General features: G+C 41.9%; 2 protein-coding genes across 2 annotated transcripts; both read left to right on the top strand.

Annotated features, from left to right (window-relative positions):
- Positions 1-349: 349 nt before the first annotated feature.
- Positions 350-3,187, top strand: nrl (neural retina leucine zipper). The gene is made up of 4 exons (XM_031753774.2): positions 350-967; positions 1,075-1,362; positions 2,514-2,729; positions 2,998-3,187. Exons 1-4 carry the CDS (start codon positions 350-352, stop codon positions 3,157-3,159), a joined length of 1,284 nt encoding a protein of 427 aa, XP_031609634.1. The 3' UTR covers positions 3,160-3,187.
- Positions 3,188-5,832: 2,645 nt separating this feature from the next.
- Positions 5,833-14,200, top strand: LOC116331310 (GTP-binding protein REM 2-like). The gene is made up of 6 exons (XM_031753945.2): positions 5,833-5,916; positions 6,062-6,113; positions 9,367-9,676; positions 9,795-9,868; positions 11,692-11,869; positions 13,617-14,200. Exons 2-6 carry the CDS (start codon positions 6,069-6,071, stop codon positions 13,907-13,909), a joined length of 900 nt encoding a protein of 299 aa, XP_031609805.1. The 5' UTR covers positions 5,833-5,916; positions 6,062-6,068; the 3' UTR covers positions 13,910-14,200.
- Positions 14,201-15,832: the final 1,632 nt, after the last annotated feature.

The raw sequence follows: 15,832 nt of genomic DNA, 5'->3' as shown, positions 1-15,832 counted from the left end.
TTTTTAAATTAATTATGAGCGCTAAATCTATGCTGCACAAAATTAGTAACACTAATTACAGCTTATCAGCCCTTTATAGACAATATCAACCACCCATTACTCTTACCCCTGCCATCCAAACCCTTTTTTCCCTCTTTGTTTCTTCAGGACAAAAGAAACAGAGACAAGGAAAAGGGGACATACAGTTTCTCACAAAAGAAACTCACCAACCAGTGGACTTTCTGACATCACCACTGCCGCTGTCTATGAGCTGCACTGAGTCAGAGGACTGGACTTTTCAACAATCCTGACACACGGAAAAACCCTGTTGAAGCTCTCGCCAGCAGCAGCAGCAGCAGCGAAAAACATCATGTCCTCTCCTTCCCTCCCCATGCCTTCTCTCCCCCCAAGCCCTCTGGCCATGGAGTATCTAAACGACTTTGACCTTCTCAAGTTTGAGGTCAAATCTGACACACCTCCGCTCCCTCCTCCATGTGCGTACCCTAAATCTGGTATCACCCACGACCCCTCCAGCTCTCCATACACCAGCCACCCACCGCAGGACTCCAGCTTGAGCTCCAGCCCTTACAACTCACTGCCACCTTCGCCCACATTCAGCGATGCCCACCCACCCCCTTCGGGCTCTTCTTCCCTCTCTTCATCATCCTCCTCCATCTCCTTTCCCCTCTCCATACCCAACAGTCTCACTTCCAGCATCAGCTCCGGCTCTCAGGGGAACGTGGAAGGCAGCCCAGCCCACGGCGGCCCTCAAGGTCCGACCCCAGCCTCTCTGGAGGACCTGATCTGGCTGGCGGCACTGCAGCAACAGTTTGGAGGTGAGGTGACGGGGCCTGCCACTTTGCTGGGAGCCTTGGGAGGGGTGCCAGAGAGAGGGGACCGAGAGAGAGGGCAGGTGAATGGCTTCCTGGGGTGTGAGGATGCTGTGGAGGCTCTACTGAACTCAGCTGCAGCAGCTGTTAGCTCACAGGTAAGAATTTCTTATGTTATCTCAGTGTTATTATTCATCATACATATACCCACTAAAGAGCTAACTTTATCCCCTCCCCCCCAATCATTTGCACCTCCTCTCTTCAGTTCCCAGGTCTTTCTCAGAGTTCAAGCAGCAACCTGGGAGACTCAAGCAGCGACAGCGGAGGTGACATCTCCTGCGCCAAAGCAGCAGACATGTGCCATCGCCCACTCGTCTTCCTCTCATCAGGCCCTCCCTCCCTCTCCAACACTAACCCTGCTTCTGCTCCATACCCCCAACCCCTCAGCCCCCAGGGCCGCCTTCATCACCACCAGCATCACCATCATCAGCATCACCCGCACCACCCCATGCATGGCAACCATCACCATCATCACCACCCACAAACCAATCAGGTACAAATCTATCCAGAATTGAAAAGAGGGGCTCATTATGATGATAATATTCAGCAGGAAGTGTTAATCAGTAAACCATGGGAAATTCCTGGAGGGAAAAGAAGTGAAGCGAGAAAACAGTTGCATTAAAAGTCTGGGCGGAAGGAGGGAGGGATGGTCCAGCGAAGGATTAGGATTAGGCCATTACAACATGGTTATTAATGTCTTTGTCTATCTGAAGTATCACTTTAAGGATTGTCTGGCAACAATAAGGGAAGATAAATCTTTACCTAAGGGAACATTTGGGAACATTTTTTCCCAAAACAATTTAGCAGCTGCAGGTATTCTGTAATTTAATTTAGTTATAATCTGACATCTGTAAATTTCTAAATGTTAGTATTTTAAAAGTTATACTGTAAATTTGCATTATTACAATAAAGGATGCACAAAGATTTTGGCTCAACGTTGCAGATTGTTATGTGTTATGTCATGCCAGTTTGGTGGTGGCTAAATCTTGAAAGACCTATAAAAAAAATTAAAAAAAAGTTAAGCCACTTTTTCTAATTACTTTATAATGATTTCTCAGTTTTCATTACAACGAATGGGGAATAAATAGAAGCAAAGGCATAGAAGCTCATGGGTGGTGCATCCCTTCATTCATTAACTGTATATACAGCAGTCCTGTTATTGGTGCCCTCAGGAAGAAAAATGTTTGTCGATAAGTATTTCTGCTTAAAACTACATTAGTGTCTTACTAATAACTCAGTTGTGAATATTCTGCTCTGCATGTAAAAGGTAAATAAACTTTGTAATCTGTGTTCTGGTTGATCAAGATGTCTGGGTGGATCTCTATATGGAACACAGTGTGAGCTTATGATAATATCTGCTATTATTGCTGTGGGTAATCCTGATAACTGTCTCCCACACTTAGTCAGATTACATGACAGATTATAGACATGTGGTGCCAGAATGTGCCCCCTGACAGCCAGGCACGCTCACACACCACACACACACACTCAGTTTGACACATCATGTGTACACCATCTAAAGCTTTGCCAGAACCAGCTTCACACTCTGCGCACCCTCCCATCATTTCCTGCATGTGTCTTGTTGCCAATTAATGGTGAGAAACAGCATATTCTTTATGTGTGTCGTCTCCATCTGTTCATCAGTGCGGGGTGAACGAGCGTTTCTCTGATGAGCAGCTGGTGAGCTTGTCAGTGCGCGAGCTGAACCGACACCTGCGTGGAGTGAGCAAGGACGAGGTGGTGCGCTTGAAACAGAAACGCCGCACGCTAAAGAACCGAGGCTATGCCCAGTCCTGCCGCTACAAGCGCTTACAGCACAGGCACGCTCTGGAGTCTGAGAAACATTTGCTTACCCAGCAGGTACACAGTCTTCCATTTCTTTCCCTAAGTGTCAAACCTGAGATTTCGCCTCTTTTTCTACACTGACATTAATCATTAATATCAGCCAGCTTTTTAATGGGAAATTCTGGTTTTAAAGTAGGTGGGGACAGCAAAAACATGCAGCATCTGACATTACTGCTGACACACTCTGCAGATAGAATAAATAATGCACTCCAAGTGAGCATCTTTGCACTTTAGCTCAGCGAAACGCAGATAAATTACAATCTTTCTACTCCTTTCTCATCAGTTGGAACAGCTACAGTGTGAGCTGACTCGAGTGCTGAGGGAGAGAGACGCCTACAAGGCTCGCTATGAGAAGTTGCTCAGCACAAACCACGGTACCAGTGGCGACGCCCAGCCGACCCACACCAGCAACCCACCTTCCCCGCCCCCTGACTACTTCCTCTGAGTTTAATCCACAGGGGTGCACAAAGAAAATAGACAAGCCAGCGTGGAGCAATCAATAATGAGTAATCAGACTTGGGGCGAAGAAACAAGAACGTGTGTGTGTGTGTGTGTGTGTGTGTGTGTGTGTGTGTGTGTGTGTGTGTGTGTGTGTGTGTGTGTGTGTGTGTGTGTGTATGTGTGCATGTGTATGTGTGAAAGAGAAAGTGGAAGACAGACTTTGGAAGGCTGTTTTGGGGATCATACAACTGTGAAAACCACCCTTGAATGACTAAAGGGGAACTGACTGTTAATTGATAGGGTTAGACTCAGCCCTGGGCTGCTTCACAGGCTCAGATTTACTTAAATGTGAATCATGGTTGCACAAAAAAACTGACTGAGAGTTTCCTGAGAGCTTCTGCTGGTGATATCAGTGCAACAGGTGACAAACACTACTCTGAAAATGGATTTTAAAAAACAGCTTTATCTTGCAATAAAACTATTATAGTGTCTGACATTGTTATCTATGCAATATTACATATTTGCAATGTACCATGCAAGTGAGTGATTGAGGCTCAGTGTAGTTGTTTTTTTTTTCTTTTTATATTAAGCTGCTAAAGCTGCAGAGGTCTGAGTAGTGCAGTGGTGTTGGATGTGGAGTGGTATGGGCTTGGATAAAGTATCCATGGCATGCAGTTAAGCTAATATTTCACAGTTGCCTACCAAAGTGTTTAAGCTCACCAAGACCTGGTATTCTTTGTAAGATTAATAATTATAGATTAAAGAATGTACAAGAATATCTTCCAGTGATTGTGTTAAATGAATAGCGGGGAAACTGACCTTTTGTTTTAGAAAAGAAATGTACTTTTGCCAGTTGGAATTGGCAAATTTCAGCCATTAACAGACTTGCTGTGTGCTCTCGAGAATGGGTTTTTACATACAGAGACACGGGGATGGTAGTGTGCTTAACTCAAGCAACTGCAAATGAAAAAAGAGGCAACCCATTTCAGCAAGCAAAAAGAAAAAAAAGTGTGGCATGATTTGTGTGGTTGTGTCCAGTTCTTCAGACTAGGAAGCTATTTTTGGGCAGAAGGAATACCTCTGTAAAAAAAAAACAAAAAAGCAAAAAACACTGCTCTGTGAAAACACAGATCATTTTCATATTACTACAACATGCAGCACCACAGAGCTGGTCACTGTGGACTCGGGTACTGTGGGCTACTGATGCAACAGAAAATTTATGGTGCAGGGATGAAAAAAAAAATGCAAAAAAAGATTTTAAAAAATCTTAATGGAGACACATTCTTAATTGTCCCATGAATTTATTGCCAGGGTTAATGCATTAGAGTTATTTATTTTGTTTGGGTATAGGTTACATAAATTGTTGTTTTATTTATTCACTTATTTATTTGGTATTTATTGTTTATTTATGTACTGATTCTAATTATTTTATTGGTTTTATTCCATTAGCGTGTATTTTTACTTTCCTACAGTTTATTCTTTTATTCATTTGTGATTAGAATTAACATTATTTTACAACAAAGGCCCTTATCATGGTTTCCTGCTCCTGTTGTAGTGTGGTTTCATATGCATATACAATAAACCAATTACTTTACCATCCCTGTGATGTGTCAGGGGTTTTTTTAACACCTTGCACACAGGTTTAAACCTCATCTCTCTATTCACCTATCCTAGCATCTCCCACTGTCAATCTCCTGGAAGCCTTTTCTCTGCAGCACCATGTCCGGCTCCATCTCTCTCTTTATCTCTGCCCCTCTATAGTGAGGCAGTGACCCTGGGTGTGTGCTGTTTGGGATGACCTCATCTTCAGCTCTACCTCCCTCTCTGTGTCTCTCGCTCTCTCTCTGGCCTGTATAATAGGAGCAGGATTAGGGCTATAATAGCGCCCTGGCTGCTCACTGCCGGAGTCTATTGTGGCTTTGTGTGGGAGGGACACACCACTGCTCATGGCCATGTTCGCACTCTGACAGAAAACATGTTCATATACACTCCTTCGATAATAGACTAGAAAATACTTTGGTGAACTGGAAATGAATGTGTCAAATAAAATCTTGTGTGTGTCTTCAAAGAAAATAAAAAGTAGGGCTATTAAACTTTATAAGCAAATGGGTAGGCAATCAAGTCTCTGTTTTGCAGCAGGGATAACCTAATAACACATTTTAAACATTCTCTCACACGCAAAAAAAAAAAAAAAAAAAGTCAATTAGGAATGTGATTACTGATGTTATAATGCCCCCTAGCGGTTGCTTCCTGCATCGCCTCAATCTACCAGAGGTCAGTGAATGCTTCGTGACTCTGAGCATCTTCCTACAGTACTGCTCCCTACCTGCATGCATGCATGCATCACGCTTCACTGCTATCACCGGGCTGCATACACCTGCAGTAAACATTTCCAGCACGTGGTAGTGGTGTCACCTCTCCTCTCTCTGCAGCAAATCAAGATCTGGAGAGCTTTTTAGGCGTCAAGTCAGTGAGTCACAGTAGTCAGTCTGGGGAGTGCTGATGATGAATGGCAGTACTGACTTACCGATCTGGACCTGGGCCCTAACCTGAGAACACAGAATGACAGCGAAGAGCGATAGGAATAGAGAGAGAGAGAGAGAGAGAGAGAGAGAGAGAGAGAGAGTGTGAGAGAGAGAGAGAGAGAGAGAGAGAGAGAGAGAGAGAGAGAGAGAGCGCGCTAGGGAGGGAAGATTGAGAAAGAGAGAGAGAGAGACCGTGCTTAGTGCTTACTTTTTAGTTGCCGATAACCACCTGACAGGTGAGAGATCATACCGGGCTGCTTGATAAGGGGTTCATAAAGTGAGAGTGGTGGGTGGGGGTGGCATGGGTGAGGAGGAAGAATGGTGATGATGCTCTTCCCTGTAAATCTTCTGGAGTCCTTATTTCCGATCGCTTGATTTCAGTTTGCAGATGCCGACAGATGTGCCCGAAGACAGCGAGGAGAATGCGGCCAAGGTAAGGCGCAAGAGCCCGAATGGAAAAGAAAAAAAAGAAGGGAACTGAGGTTATGTGGTGACGATGTATGGTATTCTTGCTGAATGTGTGTGTGTGTGAGTGTTGTAGGTAGGTGGTGGTGGTGCAGGGAGGGGGTGTCCTGCATTACAAAATACTAGGAGTCAGTTTCTAATGGGGTTACGGCTACAATGACTAATTTTAAACACAATGCAATAAACAACCAATTATAATGGTGCTCAATAATTAACTCACTCGGTGGCTTGCAGCTCAAACTTTAAATGTCATTTCAGCCCTCCAAGAACTTTATGTTGTCTTTCAACTGATTTTGGTTTTCATTACACCTTTACTCTCAGGTTGATTGTCACCACTTCTCACTTTATTGCTACATCTATTTACAGGTGCGGGGGGTCTGCTATGTTCTGGTTGCTGCTCAGTTCCAAGAACACAAGGTTAGCCTTTAAGCAACAGGTTTACCCCACTAATTAACATTAATCCTCAGAAGTCCTACCAATAAATAGATTTATTAATTTCTGAAAATATAGGGGTGCATTTTCAAAAATTACTTACTAAGTTGCCATTGTTGTTTTCTATCCACTCCAGGCAGCCACTGAAAATGAAAAAAATATATATATAGCACTCAGTAGACAAAATAATTTGGTGTTTTTTAAAACATCCTCTGACTAAATAATGGACACAGTAGAATTTAGCAGCTAAAATGCCAATTTTTTCTCTTTAAGAGTTACAAAAACAGCTTAAACAAGAATAGATAGTATCATGCGGACATAAATCGTAGACTATATATTAGAGGTGGGAGAACTGATCCAAATACCAATAGTTTATCGATATACATACGGTGCTATCGGTATCTGATCGATACTAGCGCAATAGAAATGATACTTTGTTTCTAACCGCTAGGATTCAGTATGCAGCACACATTTACATTTCAGGTCTCCAAAAGAAGAAATCCAGTTTCAAAATACATGAAAAGCTGAAAGGCCTGTTTTGTTGTGTTAACTAATTATTATGAAAAATAAAAACCACAGGGATTTAGAGGTGATCTCATAAATCATGACATACTGATCTCACCTACATAAGCTGCCTTTATAGGTTAAAGTTATCAGTATCGCTATTGGTATCAGCAATACTGGCCCTCTATTTACTTGGTACTGGATCCATGCAATATCGCAAAGCACAAATATATCTAAAAGACTGACGTAGGTTCTAAATGGACTGAGATTTAAGCCAGTCACAGTGCCTTAGACCTGCATTATTTCCAAGCACCAGCAGGGGTTGAGTCTTCTGGTTGCCATTGAAAAGAAGTCTGTAGGAAATAGACCCTAATGCTCTCTTGCTCTATGGTCCCATTTAAGATGTTTCTGGTGAGTTATGGTCCCAGTCGCTTGTCTCAAATCATGTTAAATACACCAGGGTCTTCGTTTTTTAAATAATGGCTCTGATTAGATACAGAAAGACAATTAAGCAGAGCTATAGGGCTGGTCTACCTTATGACTGAGAGGTCGCTTACAGTGTTTTTTGGTTTCTCCATTGAATCCCACCCTCACTCATCACAACTGGTTCAAAGTACTAATTTGGCAGGAATGACTTCACAGGACTTCACAAACCAAAAGGCAATGGCAGGATAGATTTTATATACAATCTATAGCGCAAACACAATGCCAAATTTGATCCCAGCTGATTCAATGTGTAACAAGTTTATTGATGTCAGATTAACTTGGCATTGCATTTAAACCCATTCAACACTCATTCAATATCTTTAAGATTTACAGCCATATCTGCCCTGTGGTGTCATCACAGAGACAAGATGAACACTGTGTAAGCAATGGTGGGAAAAATTGTAAGGCATAGTTGTAAACATTTTGAAAAGGGTGTCCTATAACACAACTCTCAATTCTTGCTCAGAGGTAAATAAATAAATAAATAGTAGCAGGAGAAGAAAAGCTAAGATTACAACACCTGCTACCTAACCTGGATACCCATGTGTTATCATCTGATGACTCAGCCTTTGGGACAACAAAGCCTATTTGGGCCAAGAATTCCTGTTCTGTGCACCTGTAATTGTTTGATAATGAAGATAAATTTGTTTTTAAAAAACCTAATAAAGACATAAATCTTCATCACATGACAGCTGATGGTCTTGAAATTTAATCTAAGCAAATATAATCTCTCTTTTGCTCTTTGCAGGGTTTGTTTATTTCCATGCAACCCAAATCTACTCAAACATGATTGCTCAGTACTGCAAACAAAAACTAAAAAGCTTTCAGTACCAAAGCTCTTGCCCACAGAATCTGCATATTTATATCCAGAGTCTATTTATTGTGAGGCCACATTGCTTACCTCCTTTCGCTGACCTTCGTCTGTAGTCTGTTGTCAGGTTGACACTAAACGGTTGCTCTAGGTGTTAAAACATGAACCCAAGCTTCACAGGATGAATGTGTTGATGATGTGAGAAACATTTTCACAGAATATAATGAAGAATATGATGGACTGGATCAATTTGAAATAGTATCATCATATAGTTTGACTCTTTTGGGGATTTTGCTGCACAAATAGCAGACTATGTATTACAGCTAAGCAAACTTGTCTTCGTGTAGGCTATGTCACTACTTTATAAAATGCATTGCTAAAAAGTCTATAAACAATAACCCTGCTATTATTCATTATATATGTAATGTGTTCCCCTTGGGCTGCTTGCAAAGAGTAATATCAGGTCCAGCGGTTAGTCAGGTTCTACTCCATCCTAGTATTGCTGTGTTGATAGGCCACGGAGGAGCTTTTTGTTCATTATGAGATTTATTGAAGCAAGGATTTCCAGTGCTTCACTTATGTTAGTGACTAATAAGTATATCTCCCTGTGCACTCTTTGAATTTTCAGGGTTTTAAAAAGAAGGTCTTTCTGTTTTTGAAGTCCATTTAAGGGGAACTGCTCATTTTTTTTAAACTACATTCTTTCCAGTTCAGAATAATCCTTATTTATTTTTATCCTGAACCTTAGGGCAAAGCCACAGCCAGTGCTGTGTGCCTGAGATGATCCTGTCAGGGATATCTACAACCTAAAGCCTGAGCTTTATGATCACAAACATTTTTGCACATAGCATCCACAACAGTAAAAATATAGGGAAAAAATAAGGAGAGGTTCATGTAGATCAGGTTTTGGGATTTGCTCTGGTTGGCATGTGGGAATCACTATTTCACGAGTGTTACACTGTCTGTCTATGTTCTTCTTTCCCACCAGTGTGACAGTATGACTCTGCCCAGCACACCGACCGTTCGCAGAGGAAGCACTCCTCTGCCAATTAAGCACCAGCTCAGGCGAGAAGAAGCCGTCCACGATGAATGCGACTGGACGTCAGGTGCGGCCGGGCCTTCGGTGTCCCCAAACAGTTTCAGCCCTGCCTTGGATGATACTCCAACCGTGACTGTGGAGGGCAGACCAGACGGGCCACTAAGGATTGCTCTCCTGGGGCAGAATGGCGTCGGGAAGTCCTCTCTGGCCCTGGCCCTCGCGGGAGACATGGACAGGACTGCGTCTGTGGATTCTGATGGTACAGTGCTGTTTGTATGCAGAGCAATGTATTGCAGTGGAGTAAGTGAGCAGCAAGTAAATAAATCACAGTGTCCATTTCCCTCCTGAGACCTAACTGCTGCTCCCTTTGTCCTTAGGGGAGGGTTATGTGCACACAGTTACCGTGGATGATGAGGAGAGCACCATCATTATCTATGACAACTGGAGACAGGTGAGCCAAACAACACTTCATAGCTCCCACTCCGCTTCCTGCTCCCTCATTAGGCCAGTGAGCCCTCTGTGCAGCTGTATACAGTGTGTTCAGCTGCTCTTCTGTGCTGAATACTTGGACTGCTTTAAAAAGAAGAAGCTTAAATTGCTCCTTTACAGTTTGGATTTTTCAGCACTTGGTTTCATTTGCTTTTCAGTATTTGAAGAACTCTGTGTGCTGGGAGGGATAAAGCTTCGCTGTATAAGGAGATTAACTAGGGTAATAGAAAAAGAGTTTGAAAGAGCGTGTAGAGAAATTTGCAAGCAGAACTGACAGCATATTAATGCATGAACACGAGTATATCACAGCACTTGTGGGCAAAATCTTATTGGTGGGGGCAGGGTAGACTGCCTCTGATAGATTACTAATACAACTTCCATTTGACATAAATAATGGTTCAGTTACAACATATAAACAAATGCTTACTGCATATTTAGCATTTGATCTGCTCACAGTGTGCACAGTATTTGGAGCACCCTGCATTGTTTATTGCCATCACTGTAACAAAAACTGTCAAGCTCAGAAAATTGTTGGACAAAAAGGGGACAGTCAGTCTGCGGCATCTGCATCTGGTCGACTGAAGGAAAGCTCATTATCAGGTTGTTTTCCACACTTTCTTCTTTTCCCGCGAGTGCAGCTCTGAGGCATCCGTGTGTGGATGTGAATAGGAGAGAGAGAAACATACAGAGGGACAGAGAAGGAGTCGCCCACAGAGCTGGTGTGCCAAATGACTGCATTAATGTTTCTGATTTAGGTGCATGTGCGAAAACGCTGAAGCTACACTCTTGTAGCACAATCTGTCTTTTCTGATGTGGGGGATTATAATGTGTTACTCCTTGTGCTACCAGATGTGAGAAATGCTAAAACACACTAAAACTGTGGCTTTATAAGGAATCTCCATCCGTCCATCCTTCTAACTACTTGTCCAATTCAGGGTTGTGGCAGGAGCTTACCCCAGCTATTGTGGGGCGAGAGGTGGGGTAGAGCTTGGACAGGTCACCAGTGTGTTGTAGGGATTACATAGCGAGACAAATGAACTATTTATGCTCACATTAACACCTACAGCCAATTTAGAAACGCCAATTATGTCTTTGAACCCTGGGAGGAAGATGGAGTACCTTGTGAGAACCCACGCAGGCACGGGGACAACATGCAAACGCCACACAGAAAGGCCTCAGTTGGCACGTGGATTGAAATCTGAGGTTGCAGCGCTAACTACCACACCAAGGAATCTACTTATCTAATTTCCCAGTTACACCATTAGGGTTCATAAGTTCCTTTTGGTCTATGCTCAGTTGTAGACTTAATTAAAATTTAATGAAAACTCAGTGGACCATGGCAGCACTGACTAAAGACAGCGTGATGCTGAGTTCATTTTGTGTGAAGAAATCACTCAGGAATTCGATATTTTTGGAGTCTTTGTGTCCCTTTGCAGCTCGGAGAGGAGTGTGCAGCTGTTGACTAACAAGGGTTTCAGGTAATATTAAAAAGACAGATCAGCCACCTGCTGTTTCTTCAAACACAATCTTTCTGTTTTCTGTATTTTTAGGGTTGGTGGAATTTTTAGGGTTGGTGGAAATATTCATCAGAATATTACTTTCCTTCATAATGGAAAGTAAAGCATTATGAAGGAAAAAGACTTTGATTCATATGCAAAACACTACATCAGTTCGAATTAGAACCTTTGAGTTTGTTTTTGTTTCTTTTTTCATTTCTATTTTAGTGTCTTATATTTCACAAAGGACAAAAATGCATCATCCTCTGTCCCTGTGCTTGTCATTAAGGACCTGTCGGCTCTGCAGTGTGAGGTGTGCGTCTTGGTGTTTTCGGTGACTGACAGGCGTAGCTTCCACCGTACCGCTCAACTTCGGCTTCTCCTGAGAGAGACTCAGCCCCAGACTCCAATAATCCTCGTTGGTAATAAGAGTGACCTCGTTCGCACGCGTGAGGTCACCTCTCAAGGTGAGATGATTATCTTTTCCAAGTCACCTACTATATGTAAAAAAAATTTTTTTGCTACATTACACTTTATATTACACTTTCATATAAAGTATAAACATTTCCTTTGGAAGCAGATTCTTTCCACAGTTTAGTTCTGTTTTGGCTTTCTTCATTACACTTGACGTTGACATTTTACGCTCTTTCTTTCTCTCCGTAAACAACGTAAATGTGAATGTCATGCTTTATTGTAGTGTGGGAGTTTAATTACAGTTAAAGCAAAAGCCTGTTCACCGTGACTACCCTACTTGTCCACACGCCACAGTCTTATATCACACGGCCTATGAAACTACATACTATTCAACCCAGTGTATGCCATACTCCTTATTTAAATGACCCTGCAGAGGGAGATGATGGCCTGCAGTGAAGATGAAACTAAAGACAAATGTGCTACAGAACTATATAAAGAAACTAAAGTAAACTAAAGAAAAAAATTCCAGCTTGATTTAGCTTACTTTATACAAGCTCTCTCCTTGTTTACTTAATCAGTAAATATTAACTATCACTATCACAGGCGATCCAGTTGTTGTATAAACCTCTTGATGACATACTTCGTATTGCGTGTGTTTTGCACAGTTGGAAAACTATGAAAGATATCTCACTTAGCATGCAGACATCTTCCCTCCAGCACAGTTTTCATTACCAAGAGATAAAAGCTTGCTCTTGCTGTTTTAGTTATCTTTTTGAGACTTTAAACCTGAAAATTTCACTTTTAAAGGGTAATTGCTCCTTTGAGTAGAAGATCCTTCCATAATCCAGTTACAGTTATACACAACATAGCATGGTTGCTAATGACTTACCATGTAGTCACAATATTTACAGCTACCTGTCCTTATTGATTCAGCTGTGTACACACAGATCTATTTCATTTATTCAGCCATACTTTACAGTGTGTTTTACGATGTGCTGACTGGAAATAAGGGTGGGCCTTGGATAAATGGGCACCCTTTTGTTGCTTAAGGCCAGGTTTGTGTGATGGTTTATGTTATTATAATGGACTTTTTCTGTACTCTGAACACCGATTAAGGCACGGATCATAAACCTGCAACGTAGTTCTCAACATTTCAAGAAAATTTTGTGACCATAATATTTGTGACAGTATATATTTTTTTAAAACTGAACATTTTCTTAATGCTTGCAGCTTGCATACCTGCATACCTGCAAGCACCGCTAAAGTATCCTTAACAAGTGCCTAACACTTAACACAGTAACAAAAGTAATTTAACCTTGTAACTCATTAGAAGCTCCACGACAGATAATAAAACTGAAGACCTGAGATATTGTAGAAAAACCTGTCACATGGAGTACTGAGTGTAGCTAGTAAATCTCAGTGGAGTCACTTGTTTGTTTTTGGGTTGGACATCACCAGCTGCTGGTATCTCCTCTTTCATAGCCTGTATTAGCCTGGTGTGTTTTTGCCTCAAGTGGTGAAACATGTTTGTTGTTTCCACCTTAAGCGGGAACATTTTTATCGCATATTTCCCAAGTATTGTGTTTTGTTAGAGTAGCCTTCTTAGTCGTCACTGGAGGCTGACATGCAGCTCTTCCTCTTAGACATGCCCAGGCTTGGAACTCTACTACCAACAATCTATTACAGGTGAAGAGAGAATCAAAAGGTTTATAATGGATGAAAAGACTGTGGCTCTGAATATAAGCTGTGACAGCTGCCTTTTTTCTGATCTCCTCCATCTCCTGTTTTCCTCTCTCTCAGAGGCCATGTCTAGTGCTGCCCTTTTCAACTGTCTGTATCTGGAGATCTCCGCCTCTCTGGATCACCGTACCGTGGAGCTCCTGGAGTGTGCGGTGCGACTAGCCAGGGGCCAGTCTCCCTGGCCTCCGGGGACCAGCGCCGAGGACATGAGCGGAGGAGGGCAACGTGAAAGCATCACATCTCGTGCCAAACGTTTCCTGTCCAGTCTGGTGCCTCGGTACCCTCGAGAGCGAGAGGTGGGGAAGTTCCTGAGGCAGAAGTCCCGCTCCTGCCATGATCTGGGGGCGCTGTGATGGTGCCCCACGGGGAGCAAGTGGTTAGATTGTTAACAGGGATAGCTGGAAGGGATGTATTATACCAACAAAGAGAAGAAGATGTAGTGATGCAAATGAGTAGACAAGACAGGAGGAGTTGAGTGACTAAGAAAATGTGAAGGAAACAGTGATAACAGGACATTGTTGTGAGACTCACCCATCAGAGGATGATTGTTGATAGGATGATATAGAAACTCTGTACACAGAAAAGGAGATGATTAAATACCGTTGTAGAAACATGTAAATAAACTGTAGTAGTGACATTTAACTGCAACCTTCACAGCTTTGAGAACTAAATAAATTGCTTTTTTGAGTCTTGAGAAAGTGAGTGCAGAGTGGCCTTGAGGTCTGTTATTTTACTATCTACCACGTGTTTTATACACTGAATAGAAAATCACATAAAAACAGTCCAAGCCACAGATAAAGTCATGACCACACATTTTCATAACTCATTTACAGGTTATGCTTTTCTGATGATTCATTTACTGTTCGTGAGCTATTGTAGTACGCAGTAAAACAGTGAAAGGCCAGTGATGACAGGCGGGAATTAAAGAGCTTTAAAAAAAATGGACCCAAAGAGCCCAGCATGAGAATAAGAGAAGGAGCAGAAAAAGGAAAGGGAGATTATTGTATACGGAGTGATTGTTGCCATGTTACTGTTGTCAAGGAAACCTGGAGTCGTCGAGACTTACACATTATGTCCATTTCAGCTCTGTGACTGCACCTCTACCCTTTCTGGTGCATGTCGACTGCGAGAGAAGAAGGATGATTCGTGCAGCAAATCATATTTTTAAGTATGGAATTCGATCCAAATTAAAATGCAAAGACTTTTTTTTTTACTATTATTATTATTATCAGATATCAGCCTCCATGCACTCATGTGAACCACGCTCGGAACCCTCAGCACTTCCATCCTCCCACTGACACCCACACGTGAACAAAGATTTAGCACATCACAGGTCATTATACCCATCATTTGTTATCAAAGGGAGAACTGGGCTATAATACAAGTAAAAAATAAAATGGTGGCATGATATTCTGACTCATTCCCTTGGCTGCAAACTACTGGAACGAAATGAAAGGTTAAGATTTTGGATCGTGAACATGGGGTGCAGGCTCCCTCGTGTGGCTGATTTCAGGTCCTGCAGCATGTAAGAACATGAATGCATAAGAATGAGCTGCAAACGTAAGGTGAAGGTTTAGTAATAGAAAGGAAGCTCTGCATCCCAGTTCATGACTTGCTTGCAAGCCACTTAGCTTAGATGAAAAGCAGCTATCTGGCATGCCTCCATGCAACAAATCACCATATTTACTACATGCAATTCACACGGGAATCCTTTTGATTTTAAAAATAAATACAAGTACAGATGCATTAAGTGCTTAGACTGATATTGTAGGTATATAAAAAAAGGATGCAGCAACTCTGTAAGGAGCACATGAAGATTTTGCACCTGAGCCAACAGTAGTCTCTTAAACCATGCCCAACATTTTGCTTATTTTTAACTTGTCCTCTGTTGAAATTATCCATATTTAGCAAAGCTACTCCACATCTCTTAAGATGAAATCCTGCTCATGGTGATAAAATCATTGGGCAAGTTTCTGCAGAAAAACTGATCTGGTTTTAAACTGAGGTAGAAATTGCTCCTCCTCATCTCCCTACATTAATGAATTAAATAGCCCTAAAGTTATCTGATTTTTCCCAAATGTATAGATTTGTTGAACTATTTCTTCATATTTTGGGGTATTTTGGGACATGACATCACCATGACATTAAATGTCTTGGTAATTCATTCATTTTCCAAGGTTGAATGATTGTACAGCATAGATCTAAAACAAGAACTGGATACAATTTTTAAATATTCATGGCTACTACTGTTTGATTTAATGTCCCTTAGCAAGATG

Source organism: Oreochromis aureus, linkage group 23 (genome assembly GCF_013358895.1).
Source record: "Oreochromis aureus strain Israel breed Guangdong linkage group 23, ZZ_aureus, whole genome shotgun sequence".
NCBI classification, from domain to species: Eukaryota; Metazoa; Chordata; class Actinopteri; order Cichliformes; family Cichlidae; genus Oreochromis; species Oreochromis aureus.
This window is presented reverse-complemented; position numbering and strand designations above follow the sequence as displayed.

Coding starts and splice junctions, on each gene's coding strand:
- nrl (XM_031753774.2), top strand. CDS start 350: ATGTCCTCTCCTTCCCTCCCCATGCCTTCTCTCCCCCCAAGCCCTCTG. Junction 1,363..2,513: donor ACCACCCACAAACCAATCAG/GTACAAATCTAT, acceptor TCTGTTCATCAG/TGCGGGGTGAACGAGCGTTT. Junction 2,730..2,997: donor AACATTTGCTTACCCAGCAG/GTACACAGTCTT, acceptor CTTTCTCATCAG/TTGGAACAGCTACAGTGTGA.
- LOC116331310 (XM_031753945.2), top strand. CDS start 6,069: ATGCCGACAGATGTGCCCGAAGACAGCGAGGAGAATGCGGCCAAG. Junction 9,869..11,691: donor TCTATGACAACTGGAGACAG/GTGAGCCAAACA, acceptor CTTGTCATTAAG/GACCTGTCGGCTCTGCAGTG. Junction 11,870..13,616: donor GCGTGAGGTCACCTCTCAAG/GTGAGATGATTA, acceptor CCTCTCTCTCAG/AGGCCATGTCTAGTGCTGCC.